At 42.3% G+C, this 23,341-nt stretch overlaps 1 protein-coding gene across 1 annotated transcript; it reads left to right on the top strand.

Moving 5' to 3' along the window:
• Positions 1–360: 360 nt before the first annotated feature.
• cfap52 (cilia and flagella associated protein 52) lies at positions 361–22,981 on the top strand. The gene is made up of 14 exons (XM_067458380.1): positions 361–476; positions 607–806; positions 972–1,108; positions 2,090–2,218; positions 5,104–5,203; positions 5,340–5,456; positions 5,774–5,874; positions 5,999–6,169; positions 6,306–6,454; positions 14,978–15,123; positions 15,854–16,005; positions 18,782–18,884; positions 21,601–21,712; positions 22,052–22,981. The coding sequence occupies exons 1-14, from the start codon at positions 416–418 to the stop codon at positions 22,225–22,227; spliced, it is 1,854 nt and encodes a 617-aa protein (XP_067314481.1). The 5' UTR covers positions 361–415; the 3' UTR covers positions 22,228–22,981.
• The last annotated feature ends 360 nt before the right edge of the window (positions 22,982–23,341 follow it).

Here is a 23,341-nt window from a genome sequence, read left to right as displayed (position 1 = left end):
CACCGTATGCTTGGAATACGCGGTGAGTTAACGTTAAGTTACTTTGATGTCATCGATTGGTCTGCACAGCACCACTTCAAGTCGAACAATAAGGGCTCACTGGAACCAGGAAGATGTTTTTTTTTTTTTATTACAGTTTATTTAAATGACTCGTTCGACAGAACCAAATCATCATTTAAAATATTTAGACATCCTAATTATACTATAATTAATAACTCAAAAAACGGTAACATTCTACGTCAGGAATTCTCTGTGATTTTTGAACAGTTCAAATGAATCGATTCAGTGAAATTAACTCTCTGCTACTAAGCAACGCGTCCAAACACCGCGTGGCACTGTTGCCTAGATACGTGTGTTTGGCTCCCGAAACCAGCAGCCTTTTCAACACATATCCGAAGCTGCAAGTTGTATCGCGATGGCACAAGACACACAAGAAGTCCCTCAACTCGCATTAGAGGCTGTTATTGGGTTTAATGGTAAGGTAAACTGTGCATTTGCTTGTGCAATCTTGCATTTGATTGTTTGGTCTTTAAAATTTAGACAATACTCGAATAGATAAAAGTAATTCAGTTGTATCAAAGCATCTAACCTGCATTGTTTATACAGGGCATGTGTGTTCTGGACTCAAAGTGCATCCAGACAGAGAACATATTATTTATCCTCTCGGCTGCACTGTTATTATTAAGAGTCTGAGAAGTGGAAAACAAGATTTCCTTCATGGCCACACGAACAACGTCTCTTGCATTTCTGTGTCTAAAACCGGTCGCTATATTGCATCTGGACAGGTCACTTTCATGGGCTTTAAGGTGAGCTGCAATAAAAGTGAAAGGAAAAAACAACAACACACAATGTATACATGGCTTAATAACATCATATACCGGTAGATGCTGTCTTTTACTGGAAGACAGTGCTCCCTTAATAGTCCATTTTTATAACCTTGGAATGAGATGACCATTTCTCACTACATGCAGGCTGATGTTATTATCTGGGACTATGAGAAGAAGGAGATTTATGCTCGCCTTGTGCTCCATAAAGCTAAAGTTGAAGATCTTAGCTTCTCCCCAAACGACAAGTATCTGGTATCTCTGGGTGGGCAGGATGATGCCAGGTAAAATACTTCTTAGTTATTGCAGTGACTTCCAATTGCATATTTTGGTTTGGTTTCTCAACTCGTTTCTCTTTGTGTGGTTTAAAGGTTTAAAGATTAAAGGGATAGTTTACACAAAAATTAAAATTAGCCCTTGATTTACTCACCCTTGATTTACTCAGGTGTGTATGATATTCCTTTTTCAGACCAATAAAAAAAAAAAAAAAAACACATGTCCTCCAAGCTTTATAATGGCAGTGAATAGCTTATGTTTTGAAGGTTTAAAAATGCATCTATCTATCTATCTATCTATCTATCTATCTATCTATCTATCTATCTATCTATCTATCTATCTATCTATCTATCTATCTATCTATCTATCTATCTATCTATCTGTCTGTCTGTCTGTCTGTCTGTCTGTCCGTCTGTCTATCATAAAAGTGCATCTATCCATCATAAAAAGTGCTCCACAAGGCTCCAGTGGGTTCATAAAGGCCTTCTGAAGCAAAGCGATGCATTTGTGTAAGAAAAATATCCATATTGAAAACTTTATAAACTGTAACCTCTAACTTCCACTTACTGTCGTACACGCGTTCATGAGAGACTGCCGTTCCAGCATATGACGTAGGGGGCTCGGTGAGAATTAGTTAGTTCTCACGAGAACCAAGTTTTGTTTTGCTCTATCCTCTGCACATCCACTCTTTTATGTACATTATGCACTTTTATGGTCTTCAAAAAAGAAGTAGCCTAGCCATTCTCTGCCATTATAATGCTTGGAAGAGCCAAGACATTTTTTAATATAACTCAATGTTACGATTGTATTCGTCTGAAAGAATAATGCCATATACACCTAGAATTGAGGGTGATAGTGAGTAAATCATGGGCTAATTTTCATTTTTGGATTAACTATCCCTTTAAGCAATATTCATATTTCTTCTACATTTATTAATCTAGATGCACATTAGAAAGTCCTTTCCTAGCATGTTTACTTTATGGTTTTAGTATCGTGGTGTGGAACATCGAGAGTAAGGAGGCTATATGTGGCAGCCCTGCTTCAGCACAGAGTGCTGGTCACTGTCTCACCATAGAGTACACCAACCTGAACGATGAAATCTTTGTCTCTGCTGGAAAGTAAGTCCTGTTTTTTGATGTAATAATCATTTTCATTTAAATTTATAACAACTTTTATAGCGTAATGATGCACACTTAATCTCACGTTAAATTATTTCTGAATGATCATGTGACACTGAAGACTGGAAATCATGGCAATAAAAAACAATATTATTCCAAACTTTCGACCACTAAAAAACTATATATATACAGTAGGGTGCAAAAGTCTTAGGCACATTAGCATTTACACATTATAAATCAATTTGCATTGTACAATGTAGTATAGGTGATCTCAGGTTTATATTACATTGTGGGGACATTTAGTCCCCACAATGTAATATAAACAAGTACACACACACACACACACACACACAAAATGGTTTTAAGCCAAATATTTATATATTTTGCTGTAGTGTGTCAGTAGGAAATATCAGTGTATTTCCAAACATTCTTTTTGCTAGTAATTGTACCAGAGGTGGACAGTAACTAAGTACATTTACTTGAGTACTGTACTTAAGTACACTTTTTGAGTATCTGTACTTTACTGGAGTATAATTTTTTCAGGATAATTTTACTTTTACTTCACTACATTTGAAAGACAAATATCGTACTTTTTACTCCACTACATTTCTATCAAGATTGAAAGTCGTTTCTGCAGCAGCTCTGAAAGTCGGCGGATGATTTTTTCCTTCTTTAAAAGTTTTTTTGGTGTTGTTGTTGCAGACAGTCTATCAGGAATCACTCTTATACATTTCCCAACTTTTTTTGAACACTGATCAGTTCATAGCAAAATGGAAAAAGACTGTTCTTAGGCACAAGTGTGTGCACCCATAGCCATACTTTGAAAGTATGTTTCAGTTTAAAAAAAATCAAGATTAGCATAGTTGGCATACACTTGGTGCATGTCTTATAAAATATAAAAAATATAATAATCTGGGAGAAAGGAAGAGTGAAGTTGGTAGAATATCAGATGTGTATCAGTGTATTGGATCCGTGCATTTGGCCTTAAAGTGACATCAGCTTTGTAAAGAGCTTTTTAACTTATATACAAGTATTTAAATTAGTTTAAGTTAGTCGTATGCTAGTATGTCAGATGGAGCATCACTGAATGGCTTAAACCATGATGACAGTGTGCATTTATACAACAATAAAAAAATAATGCTGTGGTGTGGCAAGCAGCGTGGCAAAGGAACCGCGAGAGCGGGCCAGTGATGAGTGTTAACGAGTGCCAGCTGCATGACACACCGGTCTCGTCTCATGGCCATGTGACGGGAGCATAAAAGGAGGAGCAAGGGCTGCGGAAGACGAGAGAGGACCAGGCCTGGACTTTATGCTGAGTTTTGGTTATGATTTATTATGTTTATGTGGGCAGTCGTCCGTGAGGGGCTGCCCGCGGTTTTACTTTCGTTTTGTTTATTTATTTTTGCATTAAAAGAGTTTTGAACGTTCGCCGGTTCCCGCCTCCTTCCTTCCAATCTACGAACTGTATTACACTGGTGCCGAAACCCGGGGGGGGAAGAGGGACATGCTGTCGAAGAGCCCTCGCTGCTGAGGGGGATCGCGTTGCTGAGGAGGTCGGGCAGCGCGGATGAATGAGGACCGCGAGGGCTGCCCGAGGCGATGGTGCTGGAGCGAGGAAGGTGGGACAGAGACCTCGCTGCTGTGCCCCTGGGTTGAGGTGGGGTGGCTGCCGTCCGAGAGGGAGCAGAGGAGTCGCCGCGCTTGCCGTGAGCCGGAGCCTGCTGTCGTCCGCCTGATAGGGGAGGAGCAGGGAGCGCAGGGCTCGCTGCCGGGTCCCTCAGAAGGAGGAGTCACCGCCGGCCGCCAGGGGGCAGAGGAGGATCGAGCTGTCCACCAGGTGTCCAGTGCCATCGCTCAGCACCGCGAGGAAGAGCCTCTCGGCGGGCGGAAGGCCGAACGGCAGTGTGTCTGGGAACCGGACCAGAATTTTTTTTTCTTTCTTTCTTTTTTCCCTCTCTCCCCTCTCTCGTTCTCGTCTCGGGAGTGCCCCCCGGCCTGCGAGGGGCGATGGGGGTATGTGGTGTGGCAAGCAGCGTGGCGAGGGACCGCGAGAGCGGGCCGGTGATGAGTGTTAACGAGTGCTAGCTGCATGACACACCGGTCTCGTCTCGTGGCCATGTGACGGGAGCATAAAAGGAGAGGCAAGGGCTGCGGAAGACGAGAGAGGACCAGGCCTGGACTTTATGTTGAGTTTTGGTTATGTTTTATTATGTATATGTGGGCAGTCGTCCGTGAGGGGCTGCCCATGGTTTTACTTTCGTTTTGTTTATTTATTTTTGCATTAAAAGAATTTTAAACGTTTGCCGGTTCCCGCCTCCTTCCTTCCAATCTACGAACTGTATTACAAATGCATTGGCTTAAAAAATGAAATTTACTTTTATACTTAAGTATTTTTGAAAACAAATACTTCTGTACTTTTACTTGAGTAAATATCTATTTTTACAACTTTCACTTGTAACGAAGTAATATTTGACCAGTAGTACTTTTACTTTTACTCAAGTAATAGAGTTGTGTACTTTTTCCACCTCTGAATTGTACTAATCCAGGAGTTTGACAGAACACCTTTGAGATGAATTAGAGTGTCTAACATCAGTGTCTGACCTCACAAATGCACTTGAATGGTCAAAATTTTCCATAAACACACTTAAACCTTGTGGAAAGCCTTCCCAGAAGAGATGAATCTGTTATACCCAACTCCCTATTAACTCCCTGTTAAACCCTACAGATTAAGAATGGGATGTCATTATGTTCATGTTCATGTAAAGGCAGGCCTCCCAAAACTTTTGGCAATATAGTGTATATACTAAAAATTGATATAGCGGCTATCTGCAAATGTTAGTCTATTTATTTGTTGTTGTGGGTTTTTTTTGTGGGTTTTTTTCAAGTGGTACTCTACGTGTGTGGGAGCTCGATTTGCCCAACAGAAAGATCCGACCCACAGAATGTCAGACGGGACAGCTTAAGAGAATTGTCAAATGTCTCGAGGTGAGTGAGAATCACTGCAACTAATGGATCTAGTTCTCTCATTTCTACCTGCTCATTCCATAGGTGTTTGCATGGTTAAAACTGGTAAAACATCATATAAAACATCACTAAACGTATGTGATTTTCTGCCTTGCAGATCCCAAATGATGATAATTATTTCTACTGTGGAACTACAAGTGGAGATATTCTGAAAGTGAACCTGAAGACTAGGTTGCTCAACAGCTGTGGACCTGTTAAACAAAAATTCAGCAAGGTGAATCTTCTTATCTTGATTTAACACAGCGAGCAGCTTTTTTTATGTTTTTTTTTTTTTTTTTTAAGTTGCCTGTGATATAAATGACTTCAGAGATAAATGCACTTATGTATATTGTTTTCAAAATAATGCACTGAAAATATTTTTTTTATAAAAATGTTTTATTGTCTCTTAAACTACTGCTATTATGTATATGTACACTACACAGTCCAGGAAACACAAGTAAATGGACGCACAAAACAAGCTGAACAACAATAATTTTTAACAGGCCTCTTGGGTGAAATTATATTTTAAAGTGCTTTGTCTTGTTGTTGCAGGGAGTAAACACTCTTAAAGTCTTGAAGACTGGTGATATTTTAGTTGGATCAGGAGATGGGATGTTGACTTTGTGCTCAGGAGGGAATTTCAAAACCATTAAGTATGTAACTTTCTTCTCAGTTCTTTATGTGCGCTTTGTTTTTCTCCTTTGTTATTATTTATTCTTTCTATCTGCATTCCTCTCGTTCAACCACTAATTATGGTTAACGTATTATTTGTGACAGGAGTGTTCAGTTGGAGGGAGGGGTGACGTCGGTGGCCCTGCGTGGAGACGGGCATCAGTTCTACGTCGGGACAGAGGCAGCACAGATCTACAGTTTAGGCTATGCTGACTTCAAACCAGAGCTCATTGCTACAAATCATAACAGTGCTGTAAAGGATGTGGCCTTCCCTTTGTGAGTAAAACTGCAATGTATTGTGAACGCCTCTCTTCTGCCACCAGAGGGCGACGTAAGCTTTGTATCGGTGGCCTAAGTAAAATACATCGATCATGCATTTATATGTGCAAATCCTCTCCATCACTCTCAACAGTGGGACGTCAGAGCTCTTTGCCACCTGTTCACAGAATGATATACGAGTGTGGCATGCTGATTCCTCCAAGGAACTTCTGCGTATCGTAGTGCCTAACATAACATGCAACGCTCTGGGCTTTATGCGAGATGGCAGAAGTATCTTCAGTGGTCAGTCTCATACAGGATGACCTGTTGAAATGGTTTTAAAAGGAGCTTACCAATGCTTTTCTATGTTGATGTATTTTCCGTTTTAAACACTTTATGTACACTCTTGGGCAAAAATAAATAAATAAAAAGAGATAAAATGGCCAAGCCAAAAATAGCTGTGCCTTAATGGTCTTAACCATCTTAATCACAAATCACTGGTCAGGAAATGAGCAAGAATTGCACAAATACTGTAGATAAAGTAACAGCACGCTATAGCCTTCCCCAACTTGCAGAGAGCTTTTTACAGGAGGAGCAGTCAGTGTTGTTCAACTCAATGTTAATGGCTTCAAATAGTTCATGAGTAGTTGAAAAATTTCTCCCAGTTCATTTGAGTTTAACGTGAGACCAAATATTCATTATATGATTTAAATCTAGACTCTGACCAGCCCAAAACATGAGCCTGATGGACTTGTTCTCAAGCCACTTCTTGGTTGTCATAGCAATTTGGGCAAGAGCATTGTCTTGTTGAAAATAACATGTGATCATTCCTCTTTTTTCATTTGTGGGAAGAAAGTCATTCTGCAATATTCTCCTATACTCCAAAGCATTAAATGACTTTTCACAGTGAAGTAGCTCACCAATACCAGCAACTAAAAAAGCTCCCCACACAATGACACCTCTTCCTCCATGTGGCAGAGATGCAGTTATTATTATATTTTTCACCAGATTCACGAAGACATCCTCTGGAGCATCGCCATGTAACTCGTGTTTCATTGTGATTCACGCAAATCAAACTTCCCATATTCTGCTAAAAACTTTAATCTGTCTGATATTTTTTCTGAGATAGCAGTGGCTTTTTAAGTAGTTCATTTGTTTAATTTTGCTAATTTCCTGACCAATCATTTGTGGTTAAGACAATTAAAAGCTTAGTGTTTAGCCATTTTGGGCTTGACCCATTTCTTTAGCCCAGGAGTGTACAAGCTGTGATAAAGTACAAGTTGTGTCTTCACTGAAGACACAAACAAAACAGATGATACTACTTGGTATTGCTAGTTTGATTTATGATTTTACTATAAATAATATAAAATAAATTAATTTTAAATAAATAGATTTTTAAATAAATGGATACTGTAAATAAAATGAAAAACATATATTATATATATAAAATGATTATTAAAGGTGCACTATGTAGTATTTTTGCATTAAAATATCCAAAAACCACTAGGCCAGTATTATATATTTTGTTCAGTTGAGTACTTACAATATCCCAAATGTTTCCAACTATTTGTAAATTGTGAGAAAATTGCTATTTTAACTAAAGACCGGGACGTTTCAGCATAGCGCTTGAGCGAGTCGCCTGTCAATTGCGTCATATCTGCGTTACCCTCGGTTTTATTTGGCAGAAGCGTTTTTCTCTTAGCAGTGTGAACGTCACAGCAGCGCCGAGTGAACGCACAGAGTAATGTCATGACGTCAGTTTAAACACACACTGTAAAAAATTTGTGTTGGTTTTTGTTGGTTTAACTTAAAAAAGTAAGTAACCTGGTTGCATTAAAATTTTGAGTTTATTGAAATTAAAAATTTGAGTTGATACAATGAAGGAAATTTGTTTAATAAATAGAAACTCAAAATATTTTTGTATCTGAACCACATCAAAAATGTGATAAATCAGGAAAATAGCACAATTTGGCATGTTTCACTGCGTCATCAGAAATAACAAACACATAATTACCCAATATGCTTACAAAATCTTTTAATAATATTTTAATAAAGGTTGTCGAATCTCAAAAAATGTTCATTGTATTAACTCAAAATTTTAATTTCAATGAACTCAAAATTTTAAGGCAACCAGGTAACTTTTTTTCTAAATAATTTTTTACAGTGCACTTAAATGTATCTAATATGATAAACAGAGCTTTACCTTATACTCATGACCGGAAAAGCGCAAATAGTGCAGGCGCCCGGCGACTGTCTCCCGTCCTGTCAAAATAAAAGTCCCGGTGTTCGCGAGCCATGTGTTTGTATAACAATCACTCCAGCAGCCGTGCTCAGCTCCACAACACTCGGTCCTGCTCTGCTTTACACTACAGTAACGTTAATAACCGCATCCATGTATATTATTTCTGCCCGAGTCCTATTTTCCACCGGCTGGGAAGTGAAGATCACATGTCCCAAGATACCATAGACAGTAAAAGAAATGGAGAGAGCTATCCCATTGACTTCAACGGCGGAAAAATGAGGCCAATCAGAGGCACTCACTTCCTGATAGCTGAGCGTACTGCGCAGGCTGAAACTGAGCTTGACGACGTAGATGTGACGTGAGCCTCCTGTCTGACAGTTGTAGGTCTTCTGGAAAGTGAAACCTGAATCACGTTGTTTAAATATTTTCTCCCGTTGCTTTTGGCTCACTGTCAGCTTCTCCCCATTCTTCTCCCTTAACTTAATCGGACTTTATGTCTCCACGTCCCCCCGACTGCCTCATAGACAGTAAAAGATTGTTTCTGAGCGTCTCCTCCTGTCTATACGGTAATTTCTCAACTGTGCAACAGAGTCGCGTTGGTTATGACGCAATCGTTAGCCTATTTTTACAAAAACAGCTTCTACGGGGCGATAGTGTAAGATACAAGGTAATGGAGCCATTTATGCATTGTCATGTTTCTTTAGAAATAAACAATAGACAAATGGAGTCTTCAAACGCCTCTGATGTAAAGTTATTCCCTGTCAAAGTGACTCAAAAATGAATGGGAGTCAATGGGATGCTAACAGCAGTTGATGGCTTGGTTAGCAATGGGTGCTATGGGTGGAACGCTTTCTGAGTGCTAGATTACCCCCTTGCAAGATACTGAGCTCAAACCTGACGTCATCAAACTACGCCTTTGTTTGTTTTGAATAGGAGCCCTCTAGTGGATGGAAAGTTGCATAGTGCACCTTTAAATATTTTCTGTTCCCTTTCGGGGAACTCGAGCTGCGTCGAAACGCTGTGAGAACGCCTCTGCGTTAATGCGTCGTGAAGCGCCTGTAGAACCATTCCATCGGAAAAAAGATCGATCGTCGGCGTGATGACGTCATCGACCGGAAGCTATAAAACGTCCGTGAAAACAAACAGGAACTAGCTTCTGTGCCTTCAGTAAGCGATCTGTGTGAACCTGTCTGTCTATTTGGTGTTTTTGTCTGTCTATTGAAAGAGTTTTTCCACCCTTTGTTAAATATTCCATATATTTTACAAAAAAGAGAAAATAAAATAGATAGAGAAATGGCGAGCGAAAGCAGTAACTTTAAGAGGTGTGTTCATCCCTGCCCACGCTACATCACGAGTGGGGATACACACTCTCTTTGTGTTGCCTGCTTGGGAGCGCAGCATGCCCAGGCAGCCCTCGAGGGGGCTGCTTGCGAGCACTGTGAGCGTATGCCACTGAGAACGCTGCGCTCCCGCCGGGCACTCTTCGAGGAGGGTGCCTCGGCTCGTGTTCCCCGCGGCTCTGGTCCCGCTGCTGCCGAGGCAGAGCGGAGGCTGCAGTCGTGGGGTTCACAATTGGATGTTGCGGAGGGGTTTGAGACGGGCGCTGCCTTATCTCTGCCCTCACCCGCTCCATCCAGCGGTTCTTCTCGGGGCTTGGAAGCACGCATTGCGGTTTCTTCCCCCCCGAGAGAGCCGCCGGTGCTCCAACTATCCAGCTCCGAGGAGGTGGACGTTGAGAGCATCGCGACTGAAGATTCGCCACTTCAGTCTCCTGCGAGTGATGAGCTCGTTGAGGTTCTAACGCGAGCCGTGGCCAGATTAAATATTGACTGGCCCGTAGAAAGATCTGAGGCAGGAAAGAGACGTTCTAGTAAATTAGACGAAAGATTCCTGCCCGCTCGCGCTTCAGAACCTCAGCGGCGGGGCCTGCCATTCTTCCATGATTTGCACACCGAGGTGGCAACATCATGGAAGAGACCGGCATCATACCGTGTGTTCAGCCCTCAGACTACGGTCTATAGTAACATCATGGGGCTGAAGCACTACGGTTATGGGGCGATGCCAAAGGTAGAAGAGACGCTTGCGAGCCATCTCTCGCCTTCCTCGGCATCGTCCCTAAAGGCCCCGACTTTGCCCACCAGACCATTGAAAACAACGTCGGCACTGGTGGGCAAAGCGTACTCGGCGGCAGGTCAGGCTGCTGCATGCCTTCACACCATGGCAATTATGCAGGCTTATCAGGCTGACCTGCTCAGGGATCTAGATGGACGCGATGAAGTGGGGGGTGACGTCATAAATGAGCTCAGAACGGCAGCCGATCTAACTCTCCGGGCCACCAAAGAGACGGCCAGATGTGTTGGCCGCTCGATGGCAGCATTGGTGGCTACGGAGAGACATTTATGGCTCAACCCCACCGAAATCAAAGAGAGGGAGAAGAGCTTTCTGCTCGACGCGCCGCTGTCTCCTGGTGGCCTCTTCGGTGACGCAGTACACACTGTCACCGAGAGGTTCCAGGAGTCAAAGAAACAAGCTGCGGCGCTGAAGCAGTTTCTCCCTCTCCGAGTCCAGGACCCTGGGGCTGCCGCTGACATCAGGCAGCCCAAGCCGAGTACGAGCTCAGCTCACAGGGCACAACAAAGGCAGAGCGTCGCCGCTCGGGCTCCCCCTCAGCGCGGGGACGAGGGGCGGCGCTCTCAGACGAGGCCTTCGAGGGGCAGGGCTGATCTGCGGACAGTCCTGATCGCCAAGAAGGCCTCGTCGAAGCGTTCCTGACGCCAGAAGCGTCAGGACGCTGAGGGTGGTTCCCTCCGTAGGGAAACGGTGTCTACCCCTGCCTACGGTACCCGTTTCCCTGCGGCACCCTCGGGGGGCCGCGCTGCCAACCCCGCCGCAATGCCGGGGCGCAGTCGGTCTCCGCGGGCCACCCGAGGGTGGTCCGCACCCCCTTCGGGGGGTCCCCGAGCAGTCAAGTCAGTCGTTCCCTGCCGGTCCGCCGCTTCAGGGCACTGCATTTGTTGCTCGAAGAACACCAGAGGCCAGCCTCGAGAGGCTGGTTCCCTTAGTAGATTTTCTAGACGAGTGGAAACGTCTATCAAATATATCTCATTGGGTCCTGCAGATAGTAGAAAAGGGGTATGCCATTCAATTCAGAAGTCGGCCACCTCCTTTCTGCGGTGTCCTACCTACAGTGGTGGGCCCGGAGCAGGCTCTGGTAATGGCACAGGAAGTAGAGACACTCCTGCAAAAAGGGGCTATAGAGAGGGTTTCCCCTCCCAGCAGGGAGTCTGGCTTTTACAGCCGTTACTTCATCGTGCCGAAGAAGGATGGGGGCTTACGCCCGATATTAGATCTGCGGCTATTGAATCGCTCGGTGGCCAAGCTCAAATTCAAGATGCTTACACTCAGACAGATTGTAGCGCAGGTCAGATCGGAGGATTGGTTTGTCACCATAGACCTCAAGGATGCGTATTTTCATGTCTCCATCCTTCCACATCACAGGAAGTTCCTGAGGTTTGCCTTCGGGGGAGAGGCATACCAATATCGTGTACTTCCCTTCGGTCTAGCACTGTCACCCCGCACGTTCACCAAGTGTGTGGATGCAGCTCTGGCGCCGCTGCGTCTTCAGGGCATCCGCATACTGAACTACATCGACGACTGGCTGATTCTAGCGAATACAGAGCAGATGGCGGTTCAGCATCGAGATGCTGTTCTCGCCCATATGTCGAAGCTGGGGTTGAGGCTGAACGCCAAGAAGAGTGTGCTTTCTCCGGCTCAGAGAACCACTTTTCTAGGTGTGAACTGGGATTCGATAATTATGCGGGCGCAATTATCGCCAACACGCATAGCGTCGATCCTGGCAGCCGCCAAAGAACAGAAGCTAGGCCGAGCCGTCACTGTGAAACAGTTCCAGAAACTGTTAGGTCTCATGGCAGCAGCGTCCAACGTGATACCTCTTGGCCTACTGTACATGAGGCCACTGCAGTGGTGGCTCAAAACACAAGGGTTCTCCCCGAGGGGAAATCCGCTCCGCACGATCAAAGTCACGCGGCGATGCCTACGTGCTCTGGTCATGTGGAAAAACCCGGGGTTTTTATCTCAGGGTCCCGTGTTGGGGGCTCATGTTCGTCGCGTAACGCTAACGACAGACGCCTCCCTCACGGGCTGGGGGGCGACCATGAGTGGTCGCTCATCCCAGGGTCTATGGCAGGAACATCAGCGGCACTGGCACATAAATCGGCTAGAGATGCTCGCAGTGTTTCTTGCATTGAAACAGTTCCTGCCCGACCTCAGGGGCCACCACGTACTAGTCAGAACAGACAACACGTCCGTGGTGGCCTATATAAATCACCAGGGGGGTCTGAGGTCTCGTCCGTTGGACAAATTGGCACATCGGATCCTCCTGTGGGCCCAAGGGAAATTGCTGTCAATCAAGGCAGTATATATCCCGGGGGCCCTAAACCAGGAAGCAGACAACCTGTCGAGACAGGGGCCGAGGCCCGGGGAATGGAGACTCCACCCAGAGGTGGTGGAGCTCCTATGGAAGGTTTATGGGAAAGCAGAGATAGACCTGTTCGCTTCGGCAGAGAACTCTCACTGCCCGCGGTGGTTTTCTCTGACCCATCCGGCTCCGCTGGGGCTGGATGCCATGGTACAGGAGTGGCCGAGGCTGCCTCTGTACGCCTTCCCCCCGATTGTTCTGCTTCCAGGAGTTCTGGAGAGGGTACGCCGGGACGGGGCCCAGGTACTCCTAGTGGCCCCGAACTGGCCGACCCGAGTATGGTTTTCGGACCTGATATCTCTCCTGGAAGGCTCTCCGATGGAGATTCCGACCAGGAGGGATCTACTCTCTCAGGCGGGCGGGAGATTCCTGCACCCACGCCCGGAGATGTGGAAACTGTGGGCCTGGCCTCTGAGGGGGCTAGGCTCATAGAGGAGGGTCTCTCGGCCGAGGTCGTAGAGACCATCCTACACTCCAGAGCTCCGTCCACAAGGAAGCTGTACGCTTTGAAATGGAGACTTTTCTCAGCTTGGTGCAGAGAACGCCAGTGGGATCCAGTTAACTGCCCGGTTGGTACAGTGCTGGAGTTCCTGCAGGAAAGGTTCTCTGCAGGGTTGACCCCCTCCACACTTAAGGTGTACGTGGCGGCCTTGGGCGCTGTCCACGTCCCTTGCGGTGGAGTGTCTTTGGGAAGACACCCTCTAATTACACGCTTCCTTCGTGGCACATTAAGGTTGAGGCCAGTTATGCACGCGAGGGTCCCGGCATGGGACTTGGCCATTGTTTTAAGGGGCTTGTCCGGACCTCCGTTCGAACCTTTGGAGGAGGTTTCGGATAAGTTCCTCACCCTGAAAACTATCTTCCTTTTGGCCATTTCATCTCTTAAAAGGATAGGAGATATTCAGTCCCTGTCAGTAGGGCCCTCATGTCTAGAGTTCGCGCCTGGGATGGTGAAAGCATTTCTGCATCCCAGGCCGGGTTATGTCCCCAAGGTTCCTACGAGCCCACGGGGCCCCATCACTCTACAAGCCTTCTGTCCTCCTCCATTCTTGACGTCAGACCAGGAAAGACTAAATCTGCTGTGTCCGGTGAGGGCACTGGATACTTATGTCCACAGAGCTGCCCTGTGGAGAAAAACTGAACAATTGTTTGTTTGCTTCGGACCCCCTAAGAAGGGGGCTCCTGTATCCAAGCAGAGAATGAGCAAGTGGGTGGCCGAGGCCATTTCACTTGCTTATGAAGCTGCCGGGCAGCCATCTCCTTTGGCTGTCCGGGCACATTCTACCAGGGGTATGGCTGCTTCTAAAGCACTTTTGTCGGGGGCTTCCCTCCATGATATATGTAACGCGGCCGGATGGTCGTCTCCTTCTACCTTCGTCAGGTTCTACGAGCTAGACCTGGCATCTACTGTAGGGGCACAGGTTCTCTCGTAACCGTGTGCGCTTCGGTTTCACACATACGAGACACTTGGTCCTATGGCGATGTGGGTATAAGCGTTCTCACAGCGTTTCGACGCAGCTCGAGTTCCCCGAAAGGGAACGTCTCAGGTTACGTATGTAACCCTAGTTCCCTGAGGGAACGAGACGCTGCGTCGCTCTGCCATACTCCCGGCGTGTCCGTGATCACTTACTTCAGGCTTTATCAGAAGTTAGTTCCTGTTTGTTTTCACGGACGTTTTATAGCTTCCGGTCGATGACGTCATCACGCCGACGATCGATCTTTTTTCCGATGGAATGGTTCTACAGGCGCTTCACGACGCATTAACGCAGAGGCGTTCTCACAGCGTTTCGACGCAGCGTCTCGTTCCCTCAGGGAACTAGGGTTACATACGTAACCTGAGACGTTAGATTTGAAGTCATTTATATTCTAGTGTACTGCAAAAACTGATAAAAATAAATAAATCAAATGTATATATAATATTTACAGGAGTAAAAATCAATTTATTATAAATTATTTATAATAAAATTATATATACATGTGTTTGAATTATGCACAAACATGTTAAATAATGTACTCATTTTACACGTTTTGAGTTGTAACACAATGTAGTTACAGCTTTCTTTATTTAATAACTTTTTTTTGTCAGCTTGGAACGATGGGAAGATTCGTGTGTTCACTCCAGAGAGTGGGAAGCTGAGGCTGATAATTCATAATGCCCACAGTATGGGAGTGACTACCATAGCAGCAACCAATGACTGCAAGAGGATTGTCAGTGGAGGGGGAGAAGGACAGGTACAGCATCAGATACACGTCATAAACTCACTGTTGAGAGCTGGGCTCTGGTTTTAGATTAAACAGGTGACATTAACCCACTAAGTTCTTGGCTGCTTACCTAATACACAATAACAAATGTTTGTGAAATGAGCGACATGGAGCACAACTACTCAATACTGTTCAAAAGTTTGGGGTCCGTAAGAACTTAACACTTTTAATCTGCAAGGATGCATTGAACTGATAGTAAAGACATTTTCAAATAAATGCTTTTCTTTTGAACATTCTGTTTATCAAATAATCTTATAAAAAATATCACTGTTCTCACAAAAAAGCAGCATAACTGTTTTCATTATTGATAATAAAATGTTATGTAATGTTTCTAAAGCAACATATCAGTATATTAGAATGATTTCTGAAGAATCATGTGAACGCCTTGCCATAACATTTTAAAATATATTAAATATTTTTGCTCAAATAAATGCAGCCTTGGTGAGCATTGGATACTTCTTTCAAAAACATTTAAAAAAAACTCTGGAGTAAGACTCCAAAGTTTTTGAACGATAGTGTATGTAGGAAATTAGTTTCCTTGAAAATTATCAAATACACAGTTTAGCTTTCATTATAGAACAATATCTATCTTATAGAGCCATGTAATAATAAGTAGAGCTGTTTTGTTTGTTTGTAATCTAAAACATCCTTACAATAAATGCAGAACAAATGTGTACCTTGACATCTCTCTGTAATGAAGGTGAGAGTTTGGGAGATATTCCAGAAATCCTATCAACTCATTGAGACAATGAAGGAGCACAAAGCCACAGTTAACTGTATTAAGATCAAGAGTAATGACAAGGAGTGTGTGACGGCCAGCTCTGATGGAGCCTGCATCATCTGGGACCTGGTGTAAGTTTGAAGAGCATCACACATACTGAGTCTTGCCCGCAAGTTATTCATCTATGCACAACCTTGTCATGTGTTGAAAAGTCGGTACCTTATTTTACAGACATGTTCTTTGTTTACATTAATTTGTAGTTATGATAGTAATTACAATAACCGGGTAATAACTAGGTACTCACCCTGAACCTACCCGTAAACCTAACCTTAACCCATGTAGTTTTCAAGTTCTTAAATACACAGTGCATGTACTGTAAAAGTGAAACCGAAAAGTTAACGGGTTAGTTTATCCAGAAATTTAAAATGATGTCATCAATTACTCATGTCATTCCAAACCCATCTTCGAAACACAATAGACCTTAGTCAAGGTAGCATCGTATTTAATTTTTGACAGGAATGAAAAGAAGGCTGTGGGATAAAATACAGTGCATTTAAAGGGTTAGTTCACCCAAAAATGAAATTGATGTCATTAATGACTCACCCTAATGTTGTTCCACACCCATAAGACCTCCGTTCATCTCTTTAATTAGAATCTCTTGAAGCATCGAAAATACATTTTGGTCCAAAAACTATGACTTTATTCAGCATTATCTTCTCTTCCGTGTTTGTTTTCAAACCTCAAATGAACCCCAAACCTCAGATTCAAACGTTAATAAATCAGCGGATTAATTCATGATCCGGATCGCGTGTCAAACTGCTGAAATCACGTGACATTGGTGATCCGAATCATAAATCAATACGCTGATTGACCGTTTGAATCTTTATTTGAGGTTTGAAAACAAAAGCGAAGAGATGAACGGAGGTCTTATAGGTGTGGAACAACATTAGGGTTGTTCAGTCATTAATGACATAAATTTGATTTTTGGGTGAACTAACACTTTAATGGATTGTACTGTTGTTGAAAAACATGCTGATTGTGCAGCTGATAAAATGTCTTTACGAGAGAAAAAACGTTCAGTAAAACTCAGGTAAAAACAGATCTTAAAAGTTGACCTGCATTCATCAAAATCTGGGAGGTTTCTGCCTCCTGAAACTCCTGAAAAATAACAACTTTATTCAACAATTTCTTCTCTTCCATGTCAGTCTCCTATGCCTTTCATGTAGTAAACAGTGACGGGCTTCCGGGATCTACGTCAGAACGCTGGCTCAGTATTGGCCACTGATTGGCATCAGCATCTACGCATGTGTCGTTGTGCTCATCTGAATAGCGTGAGACTGATTTTTGAATAAAGTTGTTTTGGTTTTTGCATACAAAAAGTATCCTTGTCGCTCTATTACAATAAAGGCCCATTGAAGTGCCTCAAAACATGCCGCATTATTCAATGTGTTGACGTAATTTCCCTTGAAATTGCTCGAACTGTTAGCAGCTTCTCCCCTTTTTTCAAAAAACCAATAGTGTTTAATTAATACACAGTTTGAGTAGAACCTTTCTGTTTGGTAAAGCTAATTTCCTCTAACCATTTATCATCATAATCTCCTCCATATCGCTTTAAAATGCACCATTCTGTGCAGAATTCAAATGGGTCTGATATGTTTTGTTGTCTGCGCCAACTCACCATAGACATTAAAAGAAATGGACACAGCGACCCCATAGACTTAAACGGCGAATTGTGAAGTCAATTAGAAGCACTCACTTCCTGATGGTTGAGCGTACTGCGCAGGCTCAGACTGAGCTTGACGACGTAGATGTGACGTGAGTAACCTGTCTGACAGTTGTTGGTCTTCTAGTAGATGTGGAAAGTGAAATCTGAATCACGCTGTTTAAATGTTTTGTCCCGTTGCTTTTGGCTTCTCCCCATTCTTCTCCCTTGACTTTATCAGACTTTATGTCTTCACATCCCCCCGACTGCCTCATAGGCAGTAAAAGATTGGGGGGGAGGGGCTTTAGATTTTAGAGGTATTTGATTGGACAGAAGATTTGATGAGAAGGTGAAGTCTGTGACGATGTCATCAAAATCGGTGATTCATTTTAACGGAAGTGAGAGACTTCAAGTTTTAATGCTTATATCTCCTCAATGCTAATTTTGTCATCGTTTAGGAACACACCAGCTTTTTCATAACTGTAACATAACATAGTCATACTAAAACCAAAAAAACTTCCATTTAGATTTCAGTGGGCCTTTAAGGTTGTACCACTGTAGTCACATGGACTATTTTAACAATGTCTTTACTACTTTTCTGGGCCTTGAAAGTGGTAATAACGTTGTCAGAGAGCTCTCGGATTTCATCAAAAATATCTTCATTTGTGGTCCGAAGAGAAACGAAGGTCTTACGGGTTTTGAACAACATGAGGATGAGTAATTAATGATGTTCCTTTTTTTGGGTGAAGGTCTATTGAAGATATTTTTTTATGAAATCTGATAGATTTCTGTCCCTCTGTATTGAAAGTCTATTCACCAAAAACTCAAGCAAATGCGACTGAACTTCCGTTTACTATATTTGAGTGCTCTATGTACCATTACGTTTGCTGATCAGTGTTTACAGTATATGTGAATAAAAGCCTAAACTAAACCTGTTCATCATTAAAAGCTACTGTGTCTCTTCAGAAGACTTGGATTAAACGTTTAATTTCATATGGATTAGTTTTAATGATTATGAACGTTTTGAAGCATCTGAGAGTGAGTAATTGATGACAGAATTTTCAGTTTTGGGTGAACTATCCCTTTAAATCATACACCTTCATATGAACCAAATATTCAGAGTACTGATTTTCATTGTGAAAAAACATTATTTTTCATGTCATCTTTAACTATATCTGTCTGGGTTCTTCTCATTTCACATTCAGGAGGTTCGTCAGGAATCAAATGGTCTTGTCTAACACGCTGTTCAGTGTTGTATGTTTCCACCCTGAGGAATACCAGATGATCACCAGTGGCACTGACAGAAAGGTACAAGACTAGACTGATGTATTGGCATGTGTTTGAGAGAAATGTGGCCAGAAAGAGAGAGAGGGATGAATAGGTGAGAGAGTAGGGGAAAAAATCAGAGATGGATACTGTGTGCACAACAACAACAAGCTGACAGAAAGCTTTCCTAGTGTCCTGTGGATGTACTGTAGTATGATCTGCTCATTCTACTATGTGCCAAATAGTCCATCTGCTAGTCTTAGGGCACAGCATCAGTGTTCATTTAAAGAGCTTATTAGAATACGTATGGTCAGCTGTGGACATACGTCCATCTCACAGAAACCGAGGAAAGATTGGCATTCTCAGTGCTTCCATTCATATTTCAACTGTGGAAATATTTTAGATCATGATGTAATGTTTTTGTTTTAAAGACATTAGGAGCTTAATTTGTTATCAACAATGGTACTTAAGGATAGCGTATAACATTTTGATTAAATATTTGCTGCATTTGGACAAAGAACAAACATGTTCAGTTAAATTTCAGCCATCTAATATCAGTAATTAAAAATACTCCAGAATGTAGCCAAACACAAATGTGAGTCTATTGTTGTCCAGGAAAAGCAGCCAAAACCAGCACAGTAGGTGCAGTACTTGAAAGGACACAATGCTGGGGTCATGCCGGATACCCAGTGCTGGCGCAAAACCTGCTGGGACAGAGCCATCTCGATGAGGCGTACCAGACCTGCTCTGTCTGCAGTGTTCGTGCCTTTTAAAACTTAATAAATTTGTTCTGTCATAAATCTTTTTTTTTTTATTTGCTTTGAACACAGCCTCATAAGTATGACATTTGATACATATTGACAGGATATTTTAATGAATTAAAAGCATTCAGAATCAGTTTCTTTCATTTATTTGTTCCTTTTTTAGTTTAAATGAATTATCCAATTATCAAAAAAGCAGCCATATCACAAAAGTGAACATCCCCATAACTGCTTAAAAGCAACATGTGGCCTACGTAAATTACATTTATGTAATATATCTTGCTTACAGGTTCAGATGCAACAGCCCAAGACCGTTTGTTGTTTTGTCTTAAGTTGCACTATAACAAATTACATCTTGATATGTCTCTTGCGATTACATCACATATAGTTAGATCAATAGTGCATGCTGAGAAATGACATTGTTGTTTTCATTCTTTAAACTGTTGGTCTCTTACTGTTCACTATCAAAATTGTCAGCCATCTTTGTTTAGTTTTTTTTAAAGGTGCAGTGTGTAGTATTTATCTAGAATCTATTGACAGAAATGCAATATAATATACATAACTATGTTTTCAGTGGTGTATACAGTGTATAACAGTATTCTTGTATCCTCTAAAGTCTTTAATCGTTAGTTTGACATGTTCACCGGCAGCCGATTAATGACCGCTGCGATCAAATTTGACTTTAGACGAAATTCTGGCAGTGTCAGAACATTTGGCGCACAGTCCTGCAGTGTGACTTCTCTTGCGACAATCGTATAATTCTCTTTCAAGTTTTTCAAGACAAACTGACCAAAATGAGCACTAGAGATACTTTTGTAGCCACCATTTCAATCCTGTGTGTAATGCAGCTCACTAAATGCATTCACATGCTTGTTCTTAAGCCGATTATGCCTAATAAACCGACAACCAACATGGTCATGTAAACGCGGTAACCCATATCGGAGTAATGTCATAAACGGCGTAAGCATAAACCGGTCGGAACAGGTAGTTTTTTGCCTCTTACCCCGATTTCGGGCGGCATGTAAACACATTAACCTGCTTTCTGTCGGCTTATTGAAGAGAGCATGTGTGATAGGTGACAAAAACGCAAACTTAGAACAGATTTAAATGCATCCAGACAGAGCGAGCTAGCGTTTTGCATGAAATAAGGACATATATTACAAACCCAGACTCTTTTAAGACCCAGAATATTGTAAAGATGTGTTCTCATCTCATGCAGCGGAAGTAGAAGAGGTTCAGTTCAGTGCATCTGGAACTGCATTAGGGATAATATGAGCCTGACTCGGTGCATGCTTTATTTAACATCACAACTAACAATTTGGAAAAACTCTGAGTCAGATATGGACATTATTATTTTTGACGTCACTACAAGGAAAAAACCCGGTTTATTAATAAAGTCATGTAAATGCGGTTTACTTGCGTTGTCAGTTTACTGGTTTGCATGTAAATGGGGAAAACTGTTTATTTCAATAAGCTGATAATTGTAAGTTATCAGCTTACTAGTGTGTGGGTGTGGACGTGCATGCGTGCGCGTCATTCATTGATGATATAAAACACCGGACGAGTTTATTGCACGTCCGTTTTAGTGCACCCCACCTATAGTAAAGTCTGACATTAGTGACAATTAAGATCACGTGTGACATGGCTTAAAGAGAGGATCAGGTTTGTACAGTCTGACAAGAAACAATCATAAAGGACAACTATAAATCGCACAGTGTGTACCCGACTTAAGGTGCCATTTGGGACAGGGCCCTACTCTCTGCTGTCCCAGACAGTGACATCTTTGTCCTGTGTCGACCACCATAGTTTCTCTATTTGCTTCGGAAGGGAGGGTTGAGCGGTGGGCAGTTACAATTAGCAACGTCAGTGCTAAATTTAGCAAAAATGTACACATTGCACCTTTAATTAACAAGCTTATTTATTTGTTTGTTATATTACTATTAAACCATTTAGACCATGATAAGAAATCTTACATTTAATCTTTAACCTTTTAACAGATTGGCTACTGGGAGGTGTATGATGGTTCTGCAATCAGAGAACTTGAGGGCTCCTTGTCCGGAGCTATAAATGGCATGCACATTTCTGAAGACGGAAAATATTTTGTGACGGGTAGGTACCTTCAGTATCTTTTGATATGCAGAGTTATTTTCACTGAGTCATTCTCCTGTCATATGGCGGATGTAACAGTAACAACAGGTGGCACAATAAACAATATAAACAGAAGTATTTATAGCGGTGCAGAAAAGCATCATTCGCCAAAACAGTTGGATAAATGTCTGCTTACCAGGTCTAAATAAACACTTGCAGAATTCAAACTGATCCCAGCAGTTATTTTTAAATGAGTTTCACAGTTTGAGTTGATAAGGTGCTAATCTAACATGCCTGTGTTTAGCGCATATTCGTGTTGCTTTGTGCAGTTTAATGCTAAAGATCAAACGTCTCTCTCAGGTGGAGATGACAAACTACTAAAGCTCTGGCTCTATTCTGATGGCGAAGTGACCCACGTTGGCATCGGGCACAGTGGAAGCATCACAAATGTGAGGATCTGTCCCAACAGCAGATATATTGTCAGCACCAGTGCCGATGGAGCTATCCTAAGGTGGAGATACCCACATCCCTCATAGAAACTTAAACAGTGAAGCAGTTCCGATATAATGATTGTTGGAGAAATATACATTTGCCTTGCACACATGTCGTTTTTAAGAAATACATTTTTCTAAAGATTTCAAATCATACAGAATTGATATAGAATTTGCTGTGACATTTCTAAGAGAATATGCAGGCCCTTTGGACTAACGTTACTATATTTGAGCATAGTATTACAAATTCAATTGGCACGGTAATCTGCAAGAAAACGTTATTGTATAATAATAAAGCATTGTAATGTCATAGGACCAAAAAGACAAATGGCACCTTCCATTTCTTTTCCTTGCAAATAATTGAATAACAAATTAGGTTATGAATTCTAATGAGATTTAAAGGTACCATTAAACAGTCCAATTTCAGTCATTCCTTTGAAATAAAGCAGCCGAGAGCCCCAGTTTCTGAGGACTTTTTGTGAACTGCACTGTCAGCTAATATATCACCTGAGAATCTCCAGAGAGCTGGCGGGGGAGGTTTGGAGAAGTACAGCAACGTGAACCCAGCATCTGGATGTGCCTGTCCTAAATTTCCTCTCTCCTCAGAGGAACAGTCTCAATTATGAATATCATAACCCCTAACAGTAAGGATATTCAACCATATACAGTCAGAAATTATGGAGATGAGGGGTGCTCTGCTAACTAACATGTTTTGGTAATAAAAGTGTTTTTTAATGAGATTTCAAAAGCAATTTAGTATCTAATTGATGATTAAAGATATGTGTCAGTCTCCAGTGTTGGGAAGGTTACTTTGGAAATGCAATAGGTTACAGATTTTTTAAGTTACCCTATTTAAAATGTAAGAAATAGTGTAACTATTTCAATGGTTTTATTAAAGTAATGTTACAGATTACATATGGTTATTTTTGAATAACTCAGTTTCAGTCAATCTCATGTCAATCTTGAGTACCTATAGAGTAGTATTGCATCCTTCATATCTCCGAAAAGTCTTTAGTTTTATTATATTTATAAAATAAATATAGGCTGTACCGAGTCTTTCCGGAAAAAACCGAGCGCCTGGAGGCGTATCGTGTGGGCGGAGCTAAAGAATGACGAATGCGCACAAAGCGGTGACGTCCTCAAGCATGGAGAAACCCAT

The sequence above is a fragment of the Pseudorasbora parva genome, chromosome 12 (assembly GCF_024679245.1).
Source record: "Pseudorasbora parva isolate DD20220531a chromosome 12, ASM2467924v1, whole genome shotgun sequence".
Taxonomy (NCBI): domain Eukaryota; kingdom Metazoa; phylum Chordata; class Actinopteri; order Cypriniformes; family Gobionidae; genus Pseudorasbora; species Pseudorasbora parva.
This window is presented reverse-complemented; position numbering and strand designations above follow the sequence as displayed.

Coding starts and splice junctions, on each gene's coding strand:
- cfap52 (XM_067458380.1), top strand. CDS start 416: ATGGCACAAGACACACAAGAAGTCCCTCAACTCGCATTAGAGGCTGTT. Junction 477..606: donor GGCTGTTATTGGGTTTAATG/GTAAGGTAAACT, acceptor TTGTTTATACAG/GGCATGTGTGTTCTGGACTC. Junction 15,124..15,853: donor GTGGAGGGGGAGAAGGACAG/GTACAGCATCAG, acceptor TCTGTAATGAAG/GTGAGAGTTTGGGAGATATT.